We start from the raw sequence: 26,627 nt of genomic DNA, 5'->3' as shown, positions 1-26,627 counted from the left end.
ACCTGATACTCTACATAGACGACCCCCAAAACTCTATCAGAAGACCTAGAATAACCAAATTGGGTAGTGTGACAGATGCGAAGCCAACATTCAAAAATCAATAGCATTTCTGTACAGTAACAAACTACTGAGAAAGAAGTCAGGGAAACAACACCTTTCCCAAGAGCATCAAGAAAAATGAAATACTTAGGAATCAATCTAACAAAGGAAGTAAAAGATCGAAGAGGTTATCAGACAATGGGAAGACATCCCCTGTTCTTGGATAGGCAGAACCAATATAGTGAAAATGGCCATACTTCCAAAACTGTTGTAGAGATTTATTGCAATCCCAATCAAAATATCAATAGCATATCTCACAAACTAGAGAAAACAATCCTAAAATTCATATGAAACCAGAAGAGACCTAAAATAGCAAAAGTAATTCTGGGCAACAAGTGTAAGGGGCAGGGGACATCATAATCCCAGGGTTGAAGTTATATTACAAAGCTACCGTGATAAAAACATGGTAAAAAAACAGACCTGAGGGTCAGTGGAATGGCATAGAAGATGCAGAAACAACTCCAAACACACTCAGCCACCTTATCTTTGAGGAAGGGGCCAAGCACCTTCACTGGAAGAAAGAAAGCCTCTTTAATAAATGGTGCTGGGGAAAACCGGCTTTCCACATGCTGAAACCTAGACCTATATCTCTCACCATGCACTAAACTAAAATCGAAATGGATCACAGTCTAAACATAAAAACAAAAACACAACCTACTGGAAGACAGAATAGGTAAAACTCTTGAAGACACTGGTGTAGGCAAAGACTTTATGAACAAAACCCTGATCACACAGGAAATACTATAAAAAATCAACAGCTGGGATCATATCAAATTAAAAAGCTTTTGCATAGTGAAAGAAACCACCAATGAAGTGAAGAGACAACCCACAGAATGGGAAAAACATTTTACCAGCTATTCCTCAGACAAAGGACTAATATCTAGAATATATAAAGAATTTTAAAAGAGACCCCTCAAATTTAAAGACCTAGTGCAAAAATGGGAATCTGAAATGAATAGACATTTCTCAGATGATAAAGTACAAATAGCAAATACATATATGACAAAATACTCAGCATCACTGGTCATCCAAGAAATATAAATTAAAACAATACTGAGATTCCATCTCACTCCAGAAAGAACAGTTATTATCAAGAAATCAACCAATAGCAAATGCTGGCGAGGCTGTGGGGAAAAATGAACCCTTCTCCACTGTTGGTGGGAGTGTACACTGGTGCAACTACTGTGAAAATCAGTGTGGAGATTCCTCAAAAAAGTGAAACTAGAAGTTCCATTTAACTCAGCTGTTCCCCTCCTAGGTAGCTTCCTGGAAGTGTTAAAACTATCATATCCCACGAATATATGCATACCTATTTTTATACCAGCACAATTTATAATAGCTAAAACTTGCAAACAATGGATGAATGAGTAAAGTGGTATTCATATTCAGTGGAGTACTACTCTGCCATAAAGGATTAACTTGTCATTTTTAAGTAAATGGATCTACCTTGAGACCATAAAGTTAAGTAAAATAAATCAGACACACAAGTTAAAATATCACAATGTTTTTCTTGTATGAGAAACCCAAAGGGTAAATAAGGAACAAAATGGAGGATAGATATTGGGGAATCTATTTATTTATTTATTTATAGACATAAGGTCTTGCTATGTAGTCCAGGCTAGCCTTGAACTCACTATGTAGTCCAGGGTGGCCTTGAACTCATGGTGATCCTCTTGCGTCAGACTCCCAAGTGCTGGTATTACAGGTATAGATATTGGGAAGTAGGAAGAACATGTTCAAATGGGAAGGGAAATAAAGGAGGGCAGAGGGGAAGAGGAGGAAGGGAAAAGGTATTAAAAAAGAGAATTGAAAGGGAAAATGGAAACAGCTTTTGTAAATTGGGAGGGGAAGAAGGGTTGAAGGGAGGGGAAGGAAATGGGAAAAAAAGAATTGAGACATATTATGTACAGGTATAATTCCCTATGATAAGTGTGATCACTATGTATGGCAAATATGTACTAATAAAATGATTTTAATAATTAAAATCATTACAAAAAGAGAATGGTGTAGACTAAGGACGCCACCCAGTGCACAGGTACATATGCAGTCCATGGTGGACACCACCATAATAAAAATACACAGGACTTGAGGATCCCTCTGGTGAGGGTTCCAAAACACTTTATCCAAAGTCCTAGTTATATCTGAGACCTGCCCACGGACGCGGGTCTGCACCGCACCTCATTTAGACAGCAGGAGTCCCGAGACACATAAGAATTAAGTGATGTGTCCAGCGCTATGGCTTGAATGTCCCATAAAACCCATGCGCTGAAACTACATCTGCAGCACAGCACCAGTGAGCGCTGGCGATTAGGTCGTGAGGGCTCCACTGTCATTAGCTACTACAGCCCTCATCTTAGGAATGGACTCACTATTGTTAGAGCGGGTCAGTTACAAAAATTAGTCACACAGGAGGCCAGCTGCAGATGGTAGGTGGCCCTGGCCTTCACCACCAGCATAACATGGCTACCGTGCTTTCTTAACTGTTTTTTTCCTTTTTGGTGCCAGGGATCGAACTTGGGACCTTGCACTTGCGAGGCAGGCGGCGGAACCACTGAGCTAAATCCCCAGCTCTTAACTTTTTATAGTGATTCACTTCAGCTATTCTTACAGAGAAAATATGCAGGATAATAACTAATGTTGGAGGGAAACTTCCAATTTATTTTATTTTTTTGACTCTTGAGACAGGATCTCGCGATGTAGTCCAGGCTGATTTTGAATTCACTATGGAGCCCAGGCTGGCCTCGAACTCACTGTGATACTCCTGCCTCAGCCTCCCGAGTGCTGGGATTACAGGTGTGTGCCACCATGCCCCACTGGAAAACTTCCATTTTAAATGTTATATTTTCTACTCCCTATTCCATTTGAGATGATTCCATCATGTATTTGATGTTAGTTTCTGAGTTACTACAGCAAGTGGACATAATGGGAGGTAGTTTGGCATAGTTTAAGGGCCCGAGTCCCTTGGCAAATCAACTTAGCTTTTCTGGGCCTCTGGCTTTATCTGTAAGATCAAAGAAAGGCATGCAGGGACCCACAGTCCTCTGCAGCTGTGACAGTGCATGGCGCTCTTCACATCTGTGACCTGAGTTCTTCACGAGCAGATCTTGCACATAACAACACGGGGTGGGGGCTGGGAATTCTCAAAAGTGTGCACAGGGTGGAGAGAAGCCTGACTTCTGCAGGAACCCCAGGAAGCTTAGCAACTAATTTCTATTTTCTATTGAGTTACTTTTATGTTTAATATGACTTTTGTTAATTTCCAGAAGTTCCAAAATATGAACACAGCATACTCTGATTCTTAGGAATCACTGCTAAGTCACAGTTTCAATGATCATTTCCCATAATTCCTTGAGTAAACAAAAACCTTTGGGAAAGACTGCACGGTGAGGATTATCTGGAGGGACATGGCTACTTCATTGGTGGAACAATTTTTGGGTGGATATACATAATACCTTCTTGCACAGTTTTACAAGACTGTGTTGCAAAGGTGCAACAGGTAAAAACAGGGCTGAACAGAGGAACGAACAGACAGAGGTTTCTCCAGGGCAGAAGCTCCCTCCCTACCTTGGGCATGCTGTCGTTCTCCCCCAGCAGGTGGTCTATCAGCTGGCTGGTCAGCAGCTCATCTTTGGCCTGGCCAACCTATTCCCAAAGAGAAAAACCCCAGCAAGTTCGACATCTCCAACCGAGCAAGAGGGTGGTAAATGATGTTCTGCTAAAGAAGTAGAATAAAAACTACATAAAGTAAAATACTTTATCTGCAGTAAAGTGCCTGAGATACAATACAGGCTCAGGGTCTTTCTTCATTCATTTGTAGTCTTTCATTGATAAAAAGGTATCCTTAGAAAGCTTTTCTCATTGATATCAAAGTACCGTGTTTTGTTTTGTACACAGAGAATATACTTGGATGTTTCAATAGAAACCTTGTGAATAGCATTGCACCCTGAGCACAAGACCTGGGCCTTACACAGGCTGAGCGTCCCCAGTTTGAATGTAAAACGTTTTTGGCACCAACAAATGCTCAAGGAGTTTTGGGTTTTGGAGCATTCAAATTTTGGATTAAATATGCTCAACCAATAGTCAAAAATATTTCAAAATCATCCCCCCCCCAAAAAAAAAACCCCTCCAAATCAAAAACACTTCTGGTCCCAAGTGCTTCAGGTAAAGGGTACTCAACCTGTATAATATAACCCACTGAGCCCCTCTTCTGTGGCAACTCCCCACGGACTCGCACCAGCGTGAGCTTTGTGTAAAGGAAAAGAAAGGAGTGTAATAGCCATGGGAGTCCAGAAGAGGGCGGCAACGAGAAACTTGAGTGGTGCTGTGGAGAGGCCCCTGGTTTAGATATCTCAAAGAAACCAGCTCCAGCCAGCCGTGATGGTGCAGACCTGTAATCCCAGCACTCCGGGAGGGTGAGGCAGGAGGGTTGCAAGTTTGAGCTCAGCCTGGGTGAGACCTTGTCTCAAAAAATTAAAAAAGGCCTGGGATGTAACTCAGTGAGAAGGCCCTAGGTTCAACTCTCAGTACTGCCAACAAAACAAAACAGAAACAACACATCTCCATATGGTGAGAGTTAAATCACTGAAGAGCTGGGTGATGTTGATGAGGATAATAATGTGCTATATTAGAAGAAGGAAATGTAACAGTGTGAGTTGGCAGGAATAGACTGTATGAGGTGAAGAATTTTGGGGAAACACTAGGTAATTGCTTTCAAAATTAGGGAGTGTCAGAGCTATGTTCCTATTGGAAAGGGACGAGCAAGAACACAGCCAGCAATCAGCCAAGGAGAAAGATCTCTGAACAGTGCTCCTCTCCCTCTGGTGACTTCCAGTTACTCACAGCATCATGTTCTAGCTGCAAATCCTTTAGTGCTGCTAAACTGCTCCATAATTTTTTCTCCAAACTATCTTTCCTGCATCACAGCATCTTAGCTATGCCTGCAGGTGTTCCAGTCTTGCCTCCCTCATTTTACTGATCGGGAAACAGGTCTCAGAAGATGTTACTAAGAGTAGCAAATATGCCCAGCACACAAATTATGGAATCTAAATAACATTTCTCTTCTAAACTTTAAGCCTCCTTAAACCAGTGACTGGTCTGGGGCAAGAAATAGAGTCTGTAAGATCTTGTCCATGAGAGTAAGGGAGCTATCAAAGATGAATGGGATTGTGTCAAAAGGAAGTAACAGTCAATGTAAAGGAACAATTCTGGGGATCAAAAATAGCAGTGACCTCAATGGATTGAGATCCATCACATATACTAAAAGTCTATCAGTTTACAATGATTTAAAAAAGAAAAGTATCCCACTGGTTACTTTTAGAAGATGCTAATAAACCAACTCATTTTGAAAACTAGTAAATAAAGGGGGAAAAATCAAGTATTTATCCAACCTTTTATCTTTGGGTAATTGAGTAGCTGACGGGGTAAAAGTTCTGTATAAAAGAATTATAGGAGTCAATGCAGATGATAGAATATTACTATTTTACAATGTTGAATAAAATAATGTAAAGTGGTGAAGCAACTTTGGGAAACAGTTGGGCAGCTCCTCAACATATTAACATGGGGCCTTGGAATTCTACTTCTAAGTAATATTTCATTTCCTAAGAGAAATGAAACACATGTCCACACAAAACTAACACACACGTTAACAGTATCATCATTACCCATAATAGCCTGAAAAGTGGAAACAACCCAAATGTGCAACTGATAAACAGATAATCAAAATGTGGTATATGCATACTAAGAAATACTATCAAGCCGAATGAAGTCCTGATGCAGGTTACAACATGGAAGATCTTGAAAACATGCTCAATGAAAGAAGCCATACCCAAAAGGCCACGTATTATATGATTCCATTACATAAAATGTCTTCAGGGCCGGGGATTTAGCTCAGTGACACCGTGCCTTCCTTGCAGGCTCAAGCAAGGAAGCTTGATCCCCGGTACCAAAAAAAAAAAATGTCTTCAATAGACAAATCTGGAGAAACATAGTATATCATAATATGTAACAATATAATAAAGATAGTGTAGTATTGGCCCAAGGTCAGATTACTAAAACAATGGAAGTGACTAAAGAATCCCAAACCAGACATAGAGATAGATAAATAGGCAGATAGTCATTTTATCTAGGACAGACACTCCCTGGTAATTTAGTGGGGAAAAGATTGCATTTTGATAAATGGTAGGAGGTCAATTGGATATCCACATGGAAAAAAACCCTCTTGACCCCCTACATCTCATACCATACACAAAAACTAATTCAAGGTGGGCAGAAGCCTAAATGAGAAAGTTAAACAATCACAATGGTAAGACGAATGTCTGCATGACCATAGGATAGGCAAAGGTTTCTTAAACTGGACTAAGAAGCATTAACTATAAAAGATGCATAAGCTAGACTTTATTAAGACATAGAATTTAAGTTCATCAAGATAACACTAGAAAACAAAAGGCAAGCCACACCTTGGGAGATTTTCACAATACATGTTTCTGATGGAAAGACTTGTATCCAGACTATACAACAAAATCCTATAAATCAGTAAGAATGAAATGATACAATTCAAATCTGGAAAAAAGATTTGAACAGCATTTCACAAGGGGATATTCAAGTGGTCAATAAACATATGAAAAGGAGTTTATTGTCATTAGTCATTAGAAAAATGAATGAAGGGCCAGGGATTTAGCTCAGTGGTTCTGCCGCCTGCCTCGCAAGCGCAAGGACCCGAGTTTGATCCCCGGTACCCAAAAAAAAAAAAAAAAGAATGAAAACCATAATGAGAAATCACTACACATCTATCAAAACAGTTAAACTGAGACTGATAGGCACTGGTAAAGATGTTGAGAGACTAAAATGTCTTACATGACTGGTAGAGTATAAACTGGTACAGCCACTTTGAAAAAAATGTTTGGTGCTATCTACTACTCCTAAAAATATGTACACCCTATGACATTATAATTCTGCTCCTGGATATATGGGTACTGTGTTTGCATCCACCAAAAGACATGAACAGCGTTAATGTGGTTTTATTCATATGTCCAAACTAGAGATGATCCAAATGCCCCTTAACAGAGTAGGCGGTAAATAAACTGTGGCTTAGTCATTTAGGTAAACTACTACACGGCAATAAATAAGAATGAACCCCTGGTGTGGCACAAACACATTCCCAGACACAATGCTGACTGAAAGGAAGTGGGCGCAAAGGGTTGCTGTGCATGATTCTAGTGGGACAAAGTTCATGAAGAGGACAGAAGCAGGACTGGGGTTGCTCTTGTTGGGGTGCCGGCTGGGCGGAGACATAAGGGAGCCTTTGGGGGAATTGAAAGTGTTCTACATTGGTGTCTGTGAGGTTCTGAAGATATTGAGTTGTACACTCAGAATCTGTGCACTTCATTGTATAACTTACACCTAAGAAAACCCATATGTTCTTATCTCGTAGACACAGGAAAGGAGGCAATATGGTGACTGTCATTTGCTCCGAATGAACCAAGGAAAGAGGTGGGGATATGAGTAAGACTGTGTGTTGACAGATGTGGAAGGCAGATGATGGTTATGTGAGATTTACTGTTTGGTCTAATTTTGCATATATTTGAACATTTCAAAAATTTTCAAATGCTGGCATTCTTTTTTTTTGGTACTGGGGATTGAACTCAGGACCTTGTGCTTTCGAGGCAGGTAGCAGTACCACTAAGCTAAATCCCTGGCCCTCAAATGCTGGCATTCTTAAAAGTTTCATTAAAGAATTTACTTACAGTTTCAATTGCCATTTCTATTGCCATATTGTCTTCTGAGCTTGGGCATTTCAGGAAGTGCTTCAGTGCCTTAAATGAGAAAGGTACAGCAGTTAAAAATTTCAGACTCCATTCACACTGGAAAAAACAAAGCTTACACAAAGTACTTAGAGTTTGTGCTGGTAGTTTCATCTCAATCAGGGGCTTGCAAGTGCTGGGTCTCAAATACATATTGCAAAGGCTAGGGGCCTAGTTTAAAAAAGTAGCAGGATCCAGTTAATGCTCTGAAGTTCTGATTTTGGAGGAAATTAGAGTGCACGATAGGAATATTCACTTAGTCCTTAACCAGCACTCACTGACAACCTGCCACTATGCATGTGGGATGGGGCTGGATCCTGGGAGTTGCACAGGAAGGGTCTGTATCCTCCTCTTTGTGTTAGTATGATCTCATTGGGGACTGTGTATCACACAATAACAAGAAAAGGAACCAATTATTTTAAGTGATTACTAAGTCCTGAACATCACATCTGCGAAGAAATGAAACAGCTTAAAAGACAAATGGGCAGTGTAGCCAGTTGGTTTTACAGGTGCCGTGAGGAAGCAAAGGTGACAAAGCTGCAGGATGAACAGGTCTGTGGGGGCGGTGGAGGCGGCAGAGTGGGCCAAGATGGGGATCAAGGGTGGTGAGGGCCCGGCTTCGAGTCTAGCGCAGGATGCTCCCGTGGGAACACCGGGGCCAGGACTGGAGGCTTGGGCTGCCCAGCCCAATGAGGGAAATCCTCCTGGGTGCCAGATAAAAGTCTGGACTTTTTCCAAGAGGCCAGAAACAGCAAATTGGCAGCTTGTAGGCTGGATTCACACGCAGATGTTTTCTTTAGAGAGATACTGTGCAAATACCTGGGCCCCCATTTCAAAGCTGGGAGACCTAGACTTCTGTTTCTCTTGGAAAAAAGATCACATGACCTGGCACTGCTAGGTCCTGACTCCTGAATGGCACTATTGTGCCTGAGGTGAGCAGCAGCTGTCCCTGCAGACAAGATACATGTGGTCAGTGGCCCCTACACTGTCAAACAGTCAGCAGGCAGCTTTGCCCACGGCGAAACACATTCTGTCTCTTGTTGTACAGGCATGGCAAGTGCTGCACTGGGGAAAAATGATGGATGCAATACAGGCAGAGAAACTAAAAGCAGGAAAAGAAGAAACGACTGCAATAACTGGAGGAAGGTGATCTAGGTGTGAGCTGGGTCAGTGGTAGTTAGAATGAAAGGGACTGGTGGGAGAGATTTTAGGAAGAAAGATAGTTACTGGGTATGGGAGGGAGAGATTTCCAAGTTGATTCTGAGAGGGTGTGGTGGTGGGTGGCTCAGTAGTAGAGCTCATGCTCGACATGCAGAGGCCCTGGGTTCCATCCCCAGTCCAAACTATAACAAAATAAGTTCACTCTGAGATTTCAAATCTGGATGTTTAGAATGATGCTGGCATTAAAAAAATATTTCATCATTCCTCTAGAGTCCAAGGTATGTTTTCTTGGTGAATACTAACTCGTGAATATTGGCCACACAGCAAGAAGAATTTTCCAGCCTGAAAATGTCTTTTTTCTCCTTCAAAGTATAAGGCGATGCTTTGGTAGTCTTCATTGGATGTGTCTTCAGAACCTACAACAGAAGTTCATTGAATGAAAAGTCTGAGCAGAATGTTTTACCTTTTATTGCTAATCTACAAGTACAATCTAAGAAGAGGTGATCTAAAAATAGCAGAATGAAAACTCTTATGGCAAGGACCACTGTTATTAGTGTATGTCTTTATGATGAAACATATTCATGATAATCACCCCAAATATTAACTCTACTCCATCTTCATTTCAGTCTAAACAAGGATCACGAGAGGAAATTATTATGAGGTTTTTTTTAGAATCTAGGTTATAGTTTGTCAATTAGTCTTTGAAACCTTCATCATTCTCTGAGTCTCAGTCTCATTTCCTAAAACAAGAACCCCTACGACTATAGCCTCAGCCATGATCTGCCTAGTTGCAGAAAAATCAGAAGCCAAGTTACCCTACCACAGATGTAATCCATCTCCCCTTCCCACCAAGGCCTGACTGGTTTGAACAACGGCACATGTGTGTTTACCAGTCATATAGGGAAGAGGACATTCAAGTGGCCAACAGATGCCAGTTACATATGTTACTGTTCTACTGCTGTTTTCTTTTGGTTTAGGGCTTTTAAACTTATCAAGCATGGAGAAGGAATGACCCCATGGCTGCTGGAGTTCCAAATCATTGTTTACATTTGAGCTGGAGGCCTGGGAGGATAATAACAGCCCTAAACCTCCAGCCAGACAGATATGGAGTTGAAAAGAGAAAGACATAAAATAAGGTGGAGAAAAGCGTGTGTGTTTTGGGGGTGGGGGAAAATCTGCCTATTTATATCCCTTATAAAGCTATAGTCTTATGGACTTAGAGAAATGTAAGTTCTTTCATACAACAGTGATTTGTAATGTTAGGACAGAAATGTCATCTGTCAAGCTAAACATTAGCAATTGTAAACTTGCTTTTATCTGTACTTTTTTCCTTTAGCTCTTTATTTACTTCAGTTATCTTACTGGCTTCCTAACACATGTTCCTTTGAAGACTGACACAGAAATCTTCCCATGAATCCCATCATCAATTCTTCTGGTCATATTGTGAATTTAAAAAAACAAAGTAACACAAAAGGACAAGTTATTTTATAACTCCACTGTGCTGTGAACAGTCTTATTCATGAAGACAGAAAGTAGAACAGTGATTTCCAAAGGCTACGGGAGAGTGGTGGGAAGCAATTCTTCAGTGGGTACAGAGCTTTAAAGTGGGATGATGACAAAGTTCCGGGGATGGCTGCACCAGCATGAATGGACTTTAATGCAACAGAACTGAACACTCCTTTTTTTTTTTGCAGTGCTAAGGATCAAACTCAGGGCCTCGAGTATGTTAGACAAGTGCTCTATCAGTGACTTATACCTCCAGCCCCAGAAATGCACAGTTTTAAATGGAAATTTTATGTTATATACACAAAATAAAAATCTGAACAACTACAAACATGGGAAGAAAACCTAAAAGCAGGCATTTTCAGAATATAAAATTTTACTTTGGATTATTAAAATCATTAAAAAAATTTTTTAGTTTTTTGTACCAGGGATCGAACTCAGGACCTTGTGCTTGTGAGGCAGGCGCGGTGCCACTGAGCTAAATCCCTGGGCTAAAAAATTTGTTTTAAACTTCATTCTTTTTCTTAGTACATATCTGTCATACATATTGATCACATTCATCACAGGGAACTTGTACCTGTATATCACGTATCTCAATTGTTTTTTTTTCCCTTCCCTTCCTCTCCCTTCAACCCCTCCTCCCCTCCCCATTTACACAAGCTTTGTTTCCAGTTTTTTCCTTCCATTGTCTTTGTTTTCCTTTTTGGATCTTTAAAATCTTTACCAAGTGTAATATATATATATCTCTCACCTCCCATACCAGGAATCAAACTCAAGACCTTGCGCTTGTGAGGCAGGCATGGTGCCACTGAGCTAAATCCCTGGCCCTCTATATATCACTCTTTATCAAAGCAATAATATATTCTTCACTTATAACTCATTTAAAAAATTTAAAAAATATTTATAGCTTCTAAAAATCATCCTGTACTTCTGTCACCTTCATAGTGAAATTTTGTTTACTTCTAATGGCTGATAAATAGCAGAAAGTGCAAAATCTGGCCTGCCTTAGAATTCATCCCCATAGACTTATTTTTTGAAAACAGTATTTTTCTTTATATGGTAATACCACCTTACCTGTAAGTGGTGTTCCTGACATTTGGCTAGTAACACAGATACACATGTTGATGTATAAATGGTACTCATTTACAAGAATGATCTTGTGTGTACACCAATCTGGTAATTTGATCATAAGAGTCAAAGTGTTCTTATGATATAAGTATTTAAGAGAACTTAGGGAAAACAGTGATATTTACCAATGATGTCTGCATAGATTTCCATTTTGTTGTGTTGCTGAGCCAGGGTGAAAGCTTCATTGTTACATTTGGACATGACAAGAAACTGGATGGCGGACCCATAGTCACCAAGCTGTAGGAAAAACCTAAAACAAAATGCTTTAATTAGCTTAACTCTCATGTAAAATAAGTTTGTCATTTACAAAGTAAAATCTTTCTCAATCAGAAAATAAAAAATAATTTATTGCATAAACTGCAGTTTTATGTTTTGTGTGTACACTTGACAAGCATACTCTCAAAAGGTGACCGTAGAGCCTTTGAATTGAAACAAACCTTTAGATACAATTCTAAAAAAAAAAAAACCCACAAAGAATAAATATTCCTTTTGAATTTTGGTATTTGATGGGGTGAGGTGGGGCCCGTCTTTCAAAGTTAGTTTTTAGGACTCCAAAGACATTAGTGCTCTACGTCACCTGGCTACCATCTTGGCCCCATCCAGAGACTGGGTCTCTCTGACGATGCTGACGGCCTTTTCTGGGTTGTTGAGATGGTCTAGGTAGAGGCGGATCACACTGTTCCACTGCTTGGCATTCTCATAAGCCACCACAGCTTCCTTGTATCTGGAAGAAATACTCAGTTCCGAAAAAGTTTCTCAACCCTGTTCAACTTAGGGGGAGGAAATGTGCATAAATGTTTGGAGTACTTTTCTATTGTATTGATGGTAGCTGTTTTTGTTTAAATCTCTTTTTTTTCATCAGAAAAAAAAAAACCCTCTAAGGACTCTCCCACAAAAATATGTTCTTTTTAGGGGTTTAAGAAACTGGGCTGGGGATTTAGCTCAGAGGTTCTGCTGCCTGCCTCGAAAGTGCAAGGTTCTGAGTCTGATCCCTGGTACCAAAAAAAAAAAAAAGAGAGAGTCATACAAGCTTGGGAGTTATCTTTGATAACTAGTTATCGAGGCAAAAGTGCCTAGAGCTCATGAAGAAACTAACAGGACAAATGGAATATTGTTTTTTTTTTTCCTGGTACCAGGTATCAAACTCAGGACCTTGCACTTGCAAGGCAGGCGCGTTGCCACTGAGCTAAATCTCTGGCCCCCCAACTGTTTTTTTTAAAATATAAATGCAATATTATATTGCAGTTTTTGCATCTGAATCAAAGCTTCTATACAATTTACATTTTACTGTTTTTTCTTTTCTAGTGGTAAGATTATGATAGCAATATAGGATTATTTTAGAAAATAAAGAATTCTTCACAATTACAGTATATAAAGCTTAACAGTGACATATAAAATCTTTGTGTGTTGACCTCTAGGTGGCGTGCAGTACTTTTTAGTTTGGACTAATTCTAGCTCTTTCAATTTCAACAAGACAGTATATATCTCTATTTCCCAAGGTTACTTTTCTAAAAGTGAGAGTGTACTAACCTTTAAAAGTCTCTTAATAGATATTTATTAAGTTACTTTTCAAAGGCCATAGAAATTGACACTTTTATCAGTCAAGTATAACAAATGCATTTTGACAATATAGTTATGAAACTAAATCTTTCCAAATATGATAGCATGCTTATATTATAATTTGTGAAGCAGAACTTTTTTCCTGTATATGTAAATACAATTTCAAATTGTTTTTCCTTCTCTAGGACACATTATTTTCCTGTCTTTAGTCCCCTTTTCTATTAGTTTCTGTACAGTATTGTAGATCTTGTTATATCACTGCTATATTTTAGTGTTTTCTGGCTTAAATAGTGTACTATATCTCCCTAAGTCTGGAATTCATGCTTTTGTGTTTTTCTGTCCTTCTATGCCCTTAGGTTATCCTTCCTTAAAAAAACAAACAAACAAACAAACAACCATTTAACTCCCATTTCATACCATGTCATGCCAGAACATCAACATTCAGTATTTAACCCTCAAATAAAAAGAAGCAGGGCGGGGGATTTAGCTCAGTGGTTTTGCTGCCTTCTGTGCAAGCGCAAGGACCCAAGTTTGATTCCCGGTACCAAAAAAATAAAAAATAAAAAAATAAAAAGAAGCAATAGACTATATTTGAATAAATAAAGGAAAGGCTGAGGTATGAGGTGTAAGAAGATGTTAAAGTCTGGCACTTGAGGCCAGGGAGGGAATATGCAGAAATGTTCTCTTTCTCTGCTTTCCCTTTCTTAGAGGGTTGTAAATATCACTGGTTAACTTATTAAATTTTCACTACTTAACATATTCCTGCTGGCTTGAACTGCTGGTGGTACATGCATGACTGTCCCATTGGGCAGCTTGTATTTCAGATAGGACTGTCCCATGCATGTACCACCGGTGATTCAAAGCACCCAGCAGCGAGACATGTGAATTACAGCCCCATCACGAACACATTAAAGTTGTATAAATCTGAGAAACTACAAACCTTCCATCTGCTTCCTTAGCTTTGGCATACTGCAGGTGGATCTTAGGAGAAGAGACGTGAGGCAGAAGCTCGCCAACTTTTGCCCTAAAAGGAAGATTCAAGGAGAATGGTATTGACAGTCTGTTCCTTGCACAGCAGCTGCCTACAACCAAATGCCAGTTTTTAGGACTCAAAAACCAATTATCATCATCTTTCAAAAATCTTGGCTTCTATAGGTACAAGTAGACTTACCTGCCTTTTCTCTTAATACTCCTACTCACCCTACAGTGGGAGGATGAAGGTTAATTGATTGATTCTTTTGGGATAATAGTTTTGTTTGTTTTTCCCTAGTAATTTACCTGATTAGGAATCTCCCCATACCAAACCGCAGAATGTGCTGTTCTTTGGGAAAAGAGTATTAATATGAACTCCTCTGTGTAGTAAAGACAGAGGTGGAAGGTGCAGCAAGGAGGGAGCGTGTAAATCCTGACACATTCATTTCCATGCCTGATGAAGCACACAGTGGCCAGCCCTTACCAGTTCTTACAGCGGATGTACACAGATGCAGCTTTGTCGTAGTAGAGGCCTTTTTCATACAGCTGGGCTGCTTCTGAAAATTGCTAAAATAACACAGGGTTATTAAAATTCTACACTGGTGATGCATAGGACCACACAGATATTCCCACAGAGTGAAGAATACCTTCATATTCTCCAGTATGGCTCCACAGTCTCGCTTCAGGACCCTGCTGGGGTGCTTGAGGGCTTGGTTCACCCCTCTGCGGATGTCGCCCATCCGGATGGACATCCGGGCCACTCCAGCCAGGGTCAGCTCATCGTGTTCCTGCAGGGAGGAGGCAGTGGCAGCGTCGGGCCCTAACTCAATGCCTGTATCTCAGCCAGTTCAAAGCTTACGGTTTGCTTCCTGTTCCAGGAAGCCTATAATTTTGAAATAACATTGGTACCTGGGATCGAACTCGGGTCCTTGCGCTTGCAAGACAGGCGGCGGAACCACTGAGCTAAATCCCCAGCCCCCTTTTTTTTTAAAAAAAAAACCCAACTATTACAATGTTCTACATTTTTTCTTTGGGAGTCTAGATCTTTCACCCTTAAAAGAAAATATTTACTATCCTGTGTGATAATACCTCGTATGGGTCTTGACACAATATTGTATATAAGTAGTAATATACTGGCTACTGTAACATAAATATTATGAATAAATTTAGGGGAAAATCATTTATCAAATTGAAGATTTCTGTACTAGACATGATTGAACATAAGCTTTGTTTACTTAGAAGTGTTTAATTCATTAAAGATAGCAAGCTGGGCATGGTGGTGTACTCTTGTAATCCAGCACTTGGGAGGCAGGCAGGAGGGTTGAGAGTTTGAGCTAGGCCAGACTACATAGTGAGAGCCTATCTCAAAATACAAAAATAATAGTAATAATAATGATGATGATAACAAAGACAACTAAAGAACTTTTCTAGTAACTGATCTATTCTAGTAAAATGCAGTGTTAGATTGTACTTTACCTAAAGTAGCAGGTCCAGCAGAACTTTTGGTGGTAACAGAAATGTTAATGTATTGGGCCTGTCCAACATGGTAGCTAATAGTCACAGGTGGCGACTAGGCATTTGAAGTATGACAAGCGTGAAAGTGCTAAACGTTCAGTTTTATTTAATTTTAAATAATTTAAACTGCCACATGTAGCTAGTAGCAGTAGCTACATTTGACAGCAGAGACAAAGAGTGAACTAAACAAAAGTGTAGTCAAAGAAAGAAAATGTCAAAAACCTGAGACAAATGAGCAAAGAATAGGAATGGATAATTCATTAAAAACAACTGGCCAGGCCAGGGATTTAGCTCAGAGGTGCCGCCGCCTGCCTTGCAAGCGCAAGATTCCGAGTTTGATTCCCAGTACCGAAGGAAAACAAACAAACAAACAAACAAAAACCTGGCCAATAAATAAAAACATGCTTAACTTTACTACTAATAAAAAACACATAAAATACATATATTTTTGCTTACCAAATTAAATGATTCACTATTATTGATAATACCATATAAGAAAATAGACACCATCATATACAACTGATAGGTGTGAATTACTGTAATTTGTTTTGGGGAACAATTTAGCTGTATCAGAAATTAAAAACATATTTTATGGCCTAGAAATTCCACTTGTAAGGATATTCCCTTCAGAAACACTATCGCTGGATTTAATGGGTGACATTTCAGGGTGTGATATGGGACCAAATACGAGACTCTCACTTTTCACATTAACATACTGTGGTGGTTTTAAAAATTGCATATGATGAGCTTTCATTCCTCTTGTATTAACTATGCTACACATAAACAGAAGAAAGATTCAACCTTTACATCAACTTAAAAACACCAATTTTATTACAAAATTGAGCTTCTCAAGCTAAAATTCTGGGATGAGAGAATGCAGTAGGTATAGGATTCTTTTTTTTTGGAGGGGGGGGGATCAAATCCAGGGCATCTGCACTGAGCTACATTCCTGGCTCTTTTTATTTTTTGTTTTGAGACAGGTTCTCACTAAATCACTAAGTTGACCAGGCTGGGCTTGAACTTGTGACCCTCCTGCTTCAGCCTCGTGAGTAACGGGTATTATATGAGTGTGTATCACAGTGCCTGGCTTTCTAGGGTCATCTGAAGACTGGTGTTAGAGGTAGGATGGCAGAATTGACTTTTTTGGAACTAATTTTCAAAGTGGTTATTGAAGTTTTTTAAGAGAGTAAAAGCCTTCAGAAAAACGTTGGCTTATGACAAATATATATTTGGACTTTTACAAAAAATGAAATAATTCATTTCTATTAATTGAGCAAAGATCAACTTGGTATTATCTGTATACAAAACAGTATTTTGTTTTTCCTCTTGGCCTTTCCAAGTTAATATATTTGAATCTGTTTAATCTTTTAATGGTATATAAGCTTCCCTTGTTCAGATGTACCATTTTCTTACTAAATTACACAGGTCTGTAAGTGGGAAGGGATAAAATTTTTACTTCTAATCTTTTTTTGTTGTTTTTGTTTTGGTACCAGGGATTGAACTTGGGTCCTTGCTCTTGTGAGGCAGGTGGCAGAACCACTGAGCTAAATCCCTGGCCCTTTACTTCTAATCTTAACTAGCAGCTTATATTTAGGATGGAATGGAGAATATATCTTTTCTAGATGGATAACAATATTGTCATCTTTGGTTTTTGAGAGTTTAAAGTATTTTAAAATGATTTAACTAGGGGCTGAGATAGGAGGATCATAAGTTCGAGTCCATCCTGGGCAATTTAGCAGCTTTGCAAGACCCTGTTTCAAATAAAAAATGAAACAGGCTGGGCATGTAGATCAGTGCAAAGGTCCTGGGTTCAGTTCCTAGTGCTGGAAGAAAAAAGCTTAACTATATTCTTGCCATGTTGCTAACAAGGCGAGAAATAGGCTCACCCACTAGATATTACATAAATACAGTGAAAATTAAGACCAGAATTTAAAAAATGAAACTGAAAACAAATCTGGGGATAATTATGCATATTTTATCTTTATTTAAGGTTACCTTATCATCACCTGTTATTCCTTTCTCATAATGGGCCAAAGCATTTGCATAATCTCCCCTGAAAGAAAAATCAGAGTGAATTTTAACTCATATTTAAGTATTTACATACACAAAACTTAAAAGTCATCTTTGTTAGAGAGTTGCTGAAGCTCACAGAAGGTGTTGAGTACAACAAGCATTCTGTCAAAGTGCAACTCACCATTTTGCCACTTTAAAAGTATTAAACTGGAATATGCTGCTCTATAAAGAACCTGCTTGTGATATGGGAGGCATTTTGAGGGAACTACAGTAAACTCTATGGATCATTTTTAATGGATTATTTCTTTTGGAGCACTAAGTGACACTCATGTGACCATAAAAACGAATCCCCCCCACCCCCAAAGGCCCAGTGTTTATAAGAAGATATACTGTTGCTCATGGTGGTGCACACCTGTAATTCCAGTACTTGGGGAAGCTGAGGTAGGAGGATCAAGACTTTGAGGTGAGTCTGGAACATAAGGGGTGATCAAACAATATGGTGAATGTTTATTTAAAAACATTACAGTAAAAGACACATTGTCACTAATCTCCTCAGAATTCTCCCCTTTGGTTCAAACAAGCCTATCTCATCGTTCTTGCCAGTCTGAAGCAGGTCTGTAATTCCTCCTTTGTGGCTGCATTTCCTGAGTGTTTTTAGGAGCCATGATCAAAAATATGGTGAATGCAGCTGCCTAGTGTCATCCAATGAAAAGGTAGGCTCCTAAAAACATTACAGTGTGTTTTCATCCACCCTTTACACCGGATTTGGCACCATGTCACTTCTGGCTCTTCCCAAAGTCAAAATGGCTGTGAAAGGTAAATGTTGGAACTGACTCAGAACATTGAGGCAGCCATCACAGTACAACTAATGACACTCAGAGAACTTCCAGAACTGCTTCAGAAAGTGGCAAGAATGGTGGGATGAGTGTGTTTGAAGTGAGACAGAGTATTCTGAAGAGGATTAATGGCAAATGTGTCTTTCAGTGTAATAAAATTTTTGAAAATTGAAACATTCACTGTAGTTTTTTTTTTGGTACCAGGGATCGAACTTGGGTCCTTGGGCTTGCGCAGCAGGCGGCGAAACCACTGAGCTACATCCCCGGCCCTATTCACTGTAGTTTTTGATCACATCTTATGTATTGTGAGATCTTATCTCATAAAAGCCAAAAAAAAAAAAAAATAGGGAGAAGAATATGTGTTGAGAAAATGTGGGCTGCTATCAGTTTACTCAAGATAGAAACAGAGGAACAAACCAGGATTTATAGTATTGATGGCTGTTTTTATCCTGATCACAAGTATAATACATAACAAAACTGTTAGTTTGGGCTGGGGATTTAGCTCAGTGGTTTCGCCACCTGCTGCGCAAGCACAAGGACCCGAGTTCGATATCCGGTACCAAACAAACAAACTAAAAACTGTTAGTTAGCTTTCCAGTGCTACTTAGAGGAAGAAAGGTTTATTTTGGTTAATGGTTTCAGAAGTTTCAGTCCATGGTTGCTTGGCCCTGTTGTTTTGGGTCTGTGGCAAGGCAGAACATCAAAGTGGGGCAGAGCTGCTCACTTCAGGAGAGCCAGGAAATAGAGGAGGAGCCTGGGTCCCACTATCACAAGACCCTCTTCAAGGGCACACCCCTGGTGACCTCACTTCCTCTCACTAGGCTCTACTTTCTGCAGGTTCCGTCACCTTCCAATAGTGCGATAGGCTGGTGATCAACCTGGCCTTTGGCCATATTTAAGATTTAAACCAGGGCCGGGAATTTAGCTCAGTGGTTCCAGCTCCTGGCTCGCAAGCACAAGGTCCCGAGTTCGATCCCCGGTACCAAAAACAAAACAAAACAAAAACCCCAAAAAGCCCCCAAAAGATTTAAACCATATTAATAATTATTAGCAGTCTGTTTCCATGACCAATATGGACACAGATCTTCGTATCTAGAAGACATTCTCTCAATATATTTTCAGTACTTATGTCAATGATTTAAGATCTTTTTATTGAGACCCACCTTCCTCTGAGAAACCATCTCCTCCACCCTAATTAATCAGCTCTGAAAATGGCATTGTTTGAGATTCGCCTTAGCTCCACATTATCAGCTTATGCAAGTCATCCAGCTTCTCTAAGCCTCACTCAGTTTTGGCAGCCAGTGATATATGAGGAAGGTTTTGGAAGAGAAACTGTCACCATCAGCAGTGTTCCTGGGAGGGAATTTCTAATTTGGGCCCAATTACATCAACCCACCCAGGGATGTCTCCTGACAGTCTCTCCTTCAGGAGCCTGCTCAATTAGGAAGTGCTAAATTGAGATTTTGAAATTCTCATTTTATTATGTTATTTTGCTGTATTATTATTTCATCCTGGAATTCTCATGTGACCTAGCTCATTAGTCTGATCTCACCCTGGAGAACAAATCTCCTCCAGACTTGACCTACTCAAGGTCTTGCATGCATAATGCAACAGACTGTAGAGCGCAAGCCTCAGGCTGCAGGTGTTGGCCTGAAGCAGCTGGGGGCTGCTGGGACACTGGAAGGTGAGAAGATACACTCAGGCCAGTCACTGTCATTGCAAGGGAAGCTCTTCTGATTGTTGGGGCCCAGGGTGTGTTGTATCAGAGTGTAAAGGCCCACACACGGACGGTAATGAAAGCTGGGGGACTTGGTGGGGTACACAGTCAAGTATCAAGTTGAAGGGGTCAAAGCAGCTGCAACTCCCGGAGCTGCAGCCACCAACACCACCAGAGGAAGCTTTCAACTGACCTCAACTCTGTGGACCATACTGAGATGAAGTGAGAGATCATTACAAAAGCTTCAGTGTCCCTGAAAGAAGTAAAAATCAGTCTTCTGAATGGTCCGAGGGCTTCTGGGGGTGTCAGTGCTCCAACAGGACATAGTAGGTCAGTTTTGCCTCTTCAGTACAGAAGTTTTATACCCTGAGATGCAGTCACCCTCAGCATGGAGGTGGAGGGCCAGGCCCTGGGCCATCTGTCTCGGGTTGTGTACTAAGACTCCAATACATCCACTCTGGCACATGGATTTTATATTTCATTCTGGTGCTAGGGATTAAACCCAGGGCCTTGCCCATGAAAATCACATGCTATACACTGAACTACCTGCCAAGCTCCTGGATTTAATTTTTAAGGAGCAGAAATGTGGTAAACCTAAATCAAGATTGATTAAAGAGAAATAACATCTCCACAGTTTTTTATCTGTAGAACAGAAAATTTAAAATCAGGTATGCTGATTGGAAATGAGAGGATTTTTTGATAAAATAATGTCTATATTAAAAAATTTTTTATTTTTTTTGGTACCGGGGATTGAACTCAGGACCTTGCACTTGCGAGGCAGGTGATGGAACCACTGAGATAAATCCCCAGCCCAAATAATGTCTATTGTTAAAATTTGTGATTAGTATTTTCTTTTTGGTACCAGGGATCAAACTTGGGACCTTGTGCTTGCAAGGCAGGTGGCGGTACCACTGAGCTAAATCCCCAGCCCTGTGGTTAGTATTTTCAGTGAATCCAAAGTCTGTAGGAAAAGAAAGTGAATCTACATAAAATGTATTTTAAAAATCAAATGTTAAAATCATATTTTATTTTTCATCAATTTTACCACACTTTAATATTTCTGAAATTGGAATGCATCTTATAAATGTCAAGAGAAACTGTTTAGCTGTGATGTTGCCATTGCACATACACCTATGCACTTACATTTGCAAATAAACTTTTCATTCACAAAAACTTTTCATTTATAGTCTCTGGCTATTTGCATTAGTAGGAGTAACTGAACATTAACTTAAAATTGGATGCTGAATGCCTCTACATTACGTTTTTGTGCAGCACTGAAATAAATATTGTTAATTAACACTATTGACAATAAACATGGCCCAGGAATTAAGAGTACTAGAAAATTCTAAAATATTCAGAATAGACCGTGGAATTTCTAAAGGTAGGAGATACTTGTGAAGCCTATTCATGCACCAGAAAAGATTATTATGCAAACACTGATGTCTTCCTGTGTAAAGCTTCTCTCTTGACTTTTTTTTTTTGGTACTGGGGATCGAACTCAGGTCCTGTGCTTACGCAGCAGGCGGCGAAACCACTGAGCTAAATCCCCAGCCCTCTCTTGACTTTTAACATTAACTTTTTATCCACATGCAGCTCAATTCAAAAAAGAAAACAATGTTTATAAATAGAGGCAAACTAGATGCAGACTTCTCTGGACTGAACATGTGCCCCCACGCACACACGTTGTCATGGCACTGGGAGATGGGGACTTTAAGAGGTGCTGGGGTCACCAGGGCCATTATCATGGTGGAAGGAACATAGCAACAAGCCCGAATGTAGATGCTGGTGCCTTGATCTTGGCCTTCCCAGCCTCCAGAACAGAACTGGGAGGTAAAATGTTGGCTGTTCTTTTTTTTTTTCCTCAAGTCAGGGTCTTGCTATGTAGTTCAGGCTGGTCTTGAACTCATGGCTCATGGTAATCCTTCTGCCTCAGCCTCCAGACTTCTGAGATTACAGTTGTGTACCACCATGTCCAGTTTTGATTTTGTGTGTATGTGTGTGCTTTGCAGTGTCGAGGACTGAACCCAGGGCCTCTGCACTATGCTAAATCCCCACCCCTTTTCAGTTGTTTTCTTTTTTTCTGGTACCGGGGATCGATCTCAGAACCTTGCGCTTGCCAGGCAAGTGGTGGAACCACTGAGCTAAATCCCTGGCCCCCTTTTCAGTTTTTATTTTGAGATAAGTTTTCACTAAATTGCCCAGGCTGGGCTTGAATTTGCAGCCCTTCTGCCTCAGCCTCCCACAGTGAATGTCTGCTCTTTGTATTACCCAGTCTCAGGTATTCTGTTATAGCAGCACGAATCAATTTCCGTATTCTTCCCTCTGCCTTGAAATTACACCACAAGCCCTCAGAGTGCTAAGAGGTCAGGATCGTGAGTGCAGTGTGTCACTCTGATGGTGTGCATACCTGTTGATGGCTATGGGTGGTACAAATGGTGTTTAGACCCAAAATGGGGACAAGGCCTAGACCCAAACTTACAGTAGAGGCTAAAAATGAAAATGCATGATTATATACAAATGCATGATTATCATTAGTTAGATACAAAGGTTCTTCTCCCTAAAAAGAAATGGTTGAATCGAGGGAAGGCCTTCCAATTAATGGCAGTTCAGAACTGAAGGTACGCAGCAATTAGCTACCAATTAAAGGGCAGAAGGTGAGGACTTACATGAATTCAAGCTGAATCGCATACTCTTTTGATATAAATGGTATTTGTTCTGGGGCCAAGCGTTTTGCCAGTTGAAGAGCACTGTCCCAGTGCTGTAAATCCCTCCTCATCTGTTAGGAAGAGAAAGAATTTAACTTCTGAAGAGTGAATGATTCTGCAAAGTCACTGCGTGGCACCACCTTTCATGAAAGTGGTTACAAAAACTTTTTGCTTGAGCAAGGAATGGCGGTGGTGCCAAGGATGACGCATTGCTTCAGCATGCATGCTCAGTGGAGCTGACAGAGCCTACGGGGCGCAGAATCTCGTCGCTGACAGAGGTTTGTGATGCACCCCACACTCAGTCCTCCCTAACAAAATCATTCCTTAATATTTAATTTTTCTCAGTAAGGAAAAATTAAATTTAAATTAACATAATAAGCCAAAATTAATTTTTCATCCTACAGGGGAAATAATAAAAAGTTGAGACACACTTTACTATAGGAGTTGATAGTATTTTCTTAGACAATTTGAAGCTATATTGCAATTGAATAATAGAAAACATAAATAACATTTGAACTGTTTCTCTCCCTGGTTCCAAATATATAAACTTATATTCCAAATATAAACTAACCTCTTAAGAACAAGAATCTTTTAAGATTCATTTCTCACCTTACTTACACATCTGTAGAATTAATGATAACTAACATTTTTTAGGTGCTACTCTTTGCCAGGCACTGAACTAGGGCAGGCTTATTTTCCTTTTCACAACTACCCTTTTGTATTGAACTTTTCTGACCTCTACTGAACTGCCTCTGACCTCTGTATCCAGCTAACATACCCCTCAAAGTGAGGTTAAAGAACCGACAGAATGCAATCAACCCTCTCCGCTCTGAAGCTATTTCCTCAAATGTTTTACAAAGTTAAAAATGGCCAGCCCCCCCCAGGTAAAGGCAGAAGAGCTATGGTGACATCTTGGTCTTTGCTCGCTGTGCTGACATGTCTACTGCAGTGAGCACAAGTCCAAGTCCTCAGAACTTCTCAGGGTGTCCTCAGTTATCTCAAAGCATACTGTACAATTATGTAAATTTTTCTTACAATTAATTAACTTAAAATAAAAAATGAAAATTATTGTAAAGATGAAAATCAGGGCAGGAGGAATAGCTCAGTGGGACAGGCTTGCCTAGTATGTGTGAGGCTCTGGGTTTGATCCCCAGAACTGAAAAAACAACAAAAATGAAAAAGAAAACGAAAATCTGCTGTGGAAATTTTTTGTTTTTTTTAAAACAAGGTCTCACTATGTAGTTCAGGCTGGCCTTGAACTCATTATGTAGCCCAGGCTGGCCTAAAACTCATGGCAATCCTCCTTCCTCAGCCTCTTGAGTGCTAGGATTACAGGTATGTGCCACCACGCCTGGGTGCTATGGAACAATATGAGAAAGAAAGCCATAAAATTAGTTATAAACATATTTTCAAAACAACCCCTTTTACACATTTGTAGAAATTCTTGTTTGGGGTGGAATAACTAATACTAGTTACAACTACTGTTTTTGTCTTTTGTTTTTTTGTTTTTTTTTGTTTTTGGTACTGGGGATCGAACTTGGGACCTTGAGCTTGCAAGGCAGGCGCCGGAACCACTGAGCTAAATCCCCAGCCCTACAACAATTACTGTTTTTGTGTCTACTCATCAGATGCTGTGCTGAAAGATCTAATTCCTATTTTAAAATGTTTGCAGCTATCCTGTGGGCTGGGATTCGGATCCAGATGTGACCCGCTCTTCCAGGCTCCTGATCACTATCAGATGCTGGCATGCCTCCCTTCCTCCCTGCCCCTAAGCTTGTCCTTCACCCTGTCTTAGTTGCTGCCCTGCAACTCTCAACTCTTAATATGCAAGAGAATTTCATACAACAAGGAAAAAGGCAGATGGGCCTTGGTTTTCCCAACTGGAAAACAGAGAAGGCAGCGGTCCTATCTCACAGGACTCCTAGGAGAGCTGAATGAGTTAATATAGGTTGAGTGCTTAGAAAAGCGCCTGGCACATGCGAATACTCTAAATGGTAGCTATTTCCCTTCTACAGTTTTGTAAGTTATATAATCTGTTCTCTTTGGACGCATTTAGACTTTAAATTATTTAGTAATGTTCACAATATGCCTTTTACGCCTTCACTGAATGCAGAATGAAAATATTCTTTTAAGTTAATGAGTGCTCAGCGGTTCTTGAGGCTGAAATGTTCACGTTTTAGGAGGGGAAGGGATGTGGTGTCAGGTGCTGAGAAGTTTCAACTACACATGCGGGGAGATTCTGTCTCTGCATGTGCTTTTTGGGGGGCCAGCATTAGGAGTGGCACCTAGGGCCTCCACACTCAGCTACATCCCCAGCCCTTTTGAGACAGTCTCACTAACTCACCAAGCTCCCCACGTTGGGCTCGAATGTGTGACCCCCCTGCCTCAGCCTCCCAGACTGCTGGGGTTACAGGCATGTGCCACCACCCCCGGTCCCGCAGGTACTTTTCCTCCTTATTTGCCACCATACCTCTAGGGCAGCCACCGGGCAGCTGGACGCGAGGTACAGGTCCTGGGCTAGGTTGAAATCGTTAGTAAACATAGCCAGATTTCCGGCTAAAATATGGTAGTCCTCTATTCCCTGCAGAAAAAAGCAGTTTGGATGAGGAGAAACACACAAACATTTTTTTTTTTTTTTTTAAGACCACTCAGTAGGAAGTGAATGTTCTGTCTATTCGCCTGTTTACGTGTTAGGTAAGATTAACGGAAGAAATTTAAAATATTTGAATAAATAGTATTTAAACCTTAATAGGATAAATCTAAAAAAAAGGTGTATACCTTTATTTTCTCCAAGGACATCACCATGCCAACATTTCTGATTGCCCGGTACACTCGGATGGCAAAGTCCACTTTCATGTGATGGAGACAGGCCCGGCCCAACTCCTGCCAGGTGGTGGGGTTGTTGAGAGTCTTGCAGATGTCCCAGGCATCAGTGAACCTGCCGGGCGGGGGCGGGGGGGGGCAGTGTCAGCAGAGAACTCTCTTGGCCATTGAGGTGCCTTGCACACTGCATCTAATCTACCGCCATGTGCTGGACACATTTTACAGAGCATTTCTCAACCTGTAATTGTCACTTGCAAGCAATGAAGAGTACACATTTTCTTTCTTTCAGTGTACAGGTACGTGTTTTTTTCTTGAATTTCTTTTATAAGTCTGAATCTACTCTCTGTAAATCACCCCTCTCCAGTTAACAGTCTAATAAAATCAGTACTCTATACCTATACATTTAGATATTTAAAACAAGTCAGCAGCTTATGGGCCACAGGGCAAATCCAGTCTGCTGCCTGCTTCTGTAAATACAGGTTGAGGGGGGACATGGCCACTCAGCATCCTGCACTTGCAAGGTCGCTGGCCACACTGCTGGCTTCAGTCGTTGTGACAGAGACTCAATGGCCCTTAAAGCCAGAAATATTTACCATTTGACCCAGAGCAGAAAAAGTCCAATGACCTCTGGCTTAAAGCGTGAACTTCAATGCCGATTAAGCTTTTCCTCTGCCTCAGTGCACATCATGTCCCCATTTGGCCATCACCCGCCTCTCCACCCATCCACTTGCCCACCCAGCACATGTTTATTGAGCATCCGTGGGCATGTGCTACAGGCCAGGAACCAGGAGACGAG

At 40.4% G+C, this 26,627-nt stretch overlaps 1 protein-coding gene across 5 annotated transcripts in view; it reads right to left on the bottom strand.

Annotated features, from left to right (window-relative positions):
• Wdr19 (WD repeat domain 19) overlaps nt 1-26,627 on the bottom strand; it is an 80,062-nt gene that overhangs the window by 17,631 nt on the left and 35,804 nt on the right. For 4 of the 5 annotated variants that reach the window (XM_087187476.1, XM_087187472.1, XM_087187475.1 and 1 more), the window contains exons 18-29: nt 25,787-25,946; nt 25,479-25,589; nt 22,970-23,079; nt 17,733-17,790; nt 14,870-15,010; nt 14,707-14,789; nt 14,191-14,274; nt 12,268-12,414; nt 11,816-11,940; nt 9,363-9,475; nt 7,842-7,910; nt 3,664-3,741 (exon numbers count right to left, since the gene is read on the bottom strand). In XM_087187476.1, the coding sequence (XP_087043602.1) occupies nt 3,664-3,741; nt 7,842-7,910; nt 9,363-9,475; nt 11,816-11,940; nt 12,268-12,414; nt 14,191-14,274; nt 14,707-14,789; nt 14,870-15,010; nt 17,733-17,790; nt 22,970-23,079; nt 25,479-25,589; nt 25,787-25,946 (1,279 nt within the window). The remainder of the gene's footprint in view (nt 1-3,663; nt 3,742-7,841; nt 7,911-9,362; nt 9,476-11,815; nt 11,941-12,267; nt 12,415-14,190; nt 14,275-14,706; nt 14,790-14,869; nt 15,011-17,732; nt 17,791-22,969; nt 23,080-25,478; nt 25,590-25,786; nt 25,947-26,627) is intronic. The other variant, XM_087187474.1, reaches the window with a different exon arrangement.

This window comes from Heterocephalus glaber, unplaced genomic scaffold (genome assembly GCF_053883595.1).
Source record: "Heterocephalus glaber isolate CG9 unplaced genomic scaffold, H.glaber_assembly_v1.0 deba00001509, whole genome shotgun sequence".
Lineage (NCBI taxonomy): Eukaryota > Metazoa > Chordata > Mammalia > Rodentia > Bathyergidae > Heterocephalus > Heterocephalus glaber.
The sequence above is the reverse complement of the archived record's forward strand: the minus strand, read 5'-3'. Positions and strand labels throughout refer to the sequence as shown.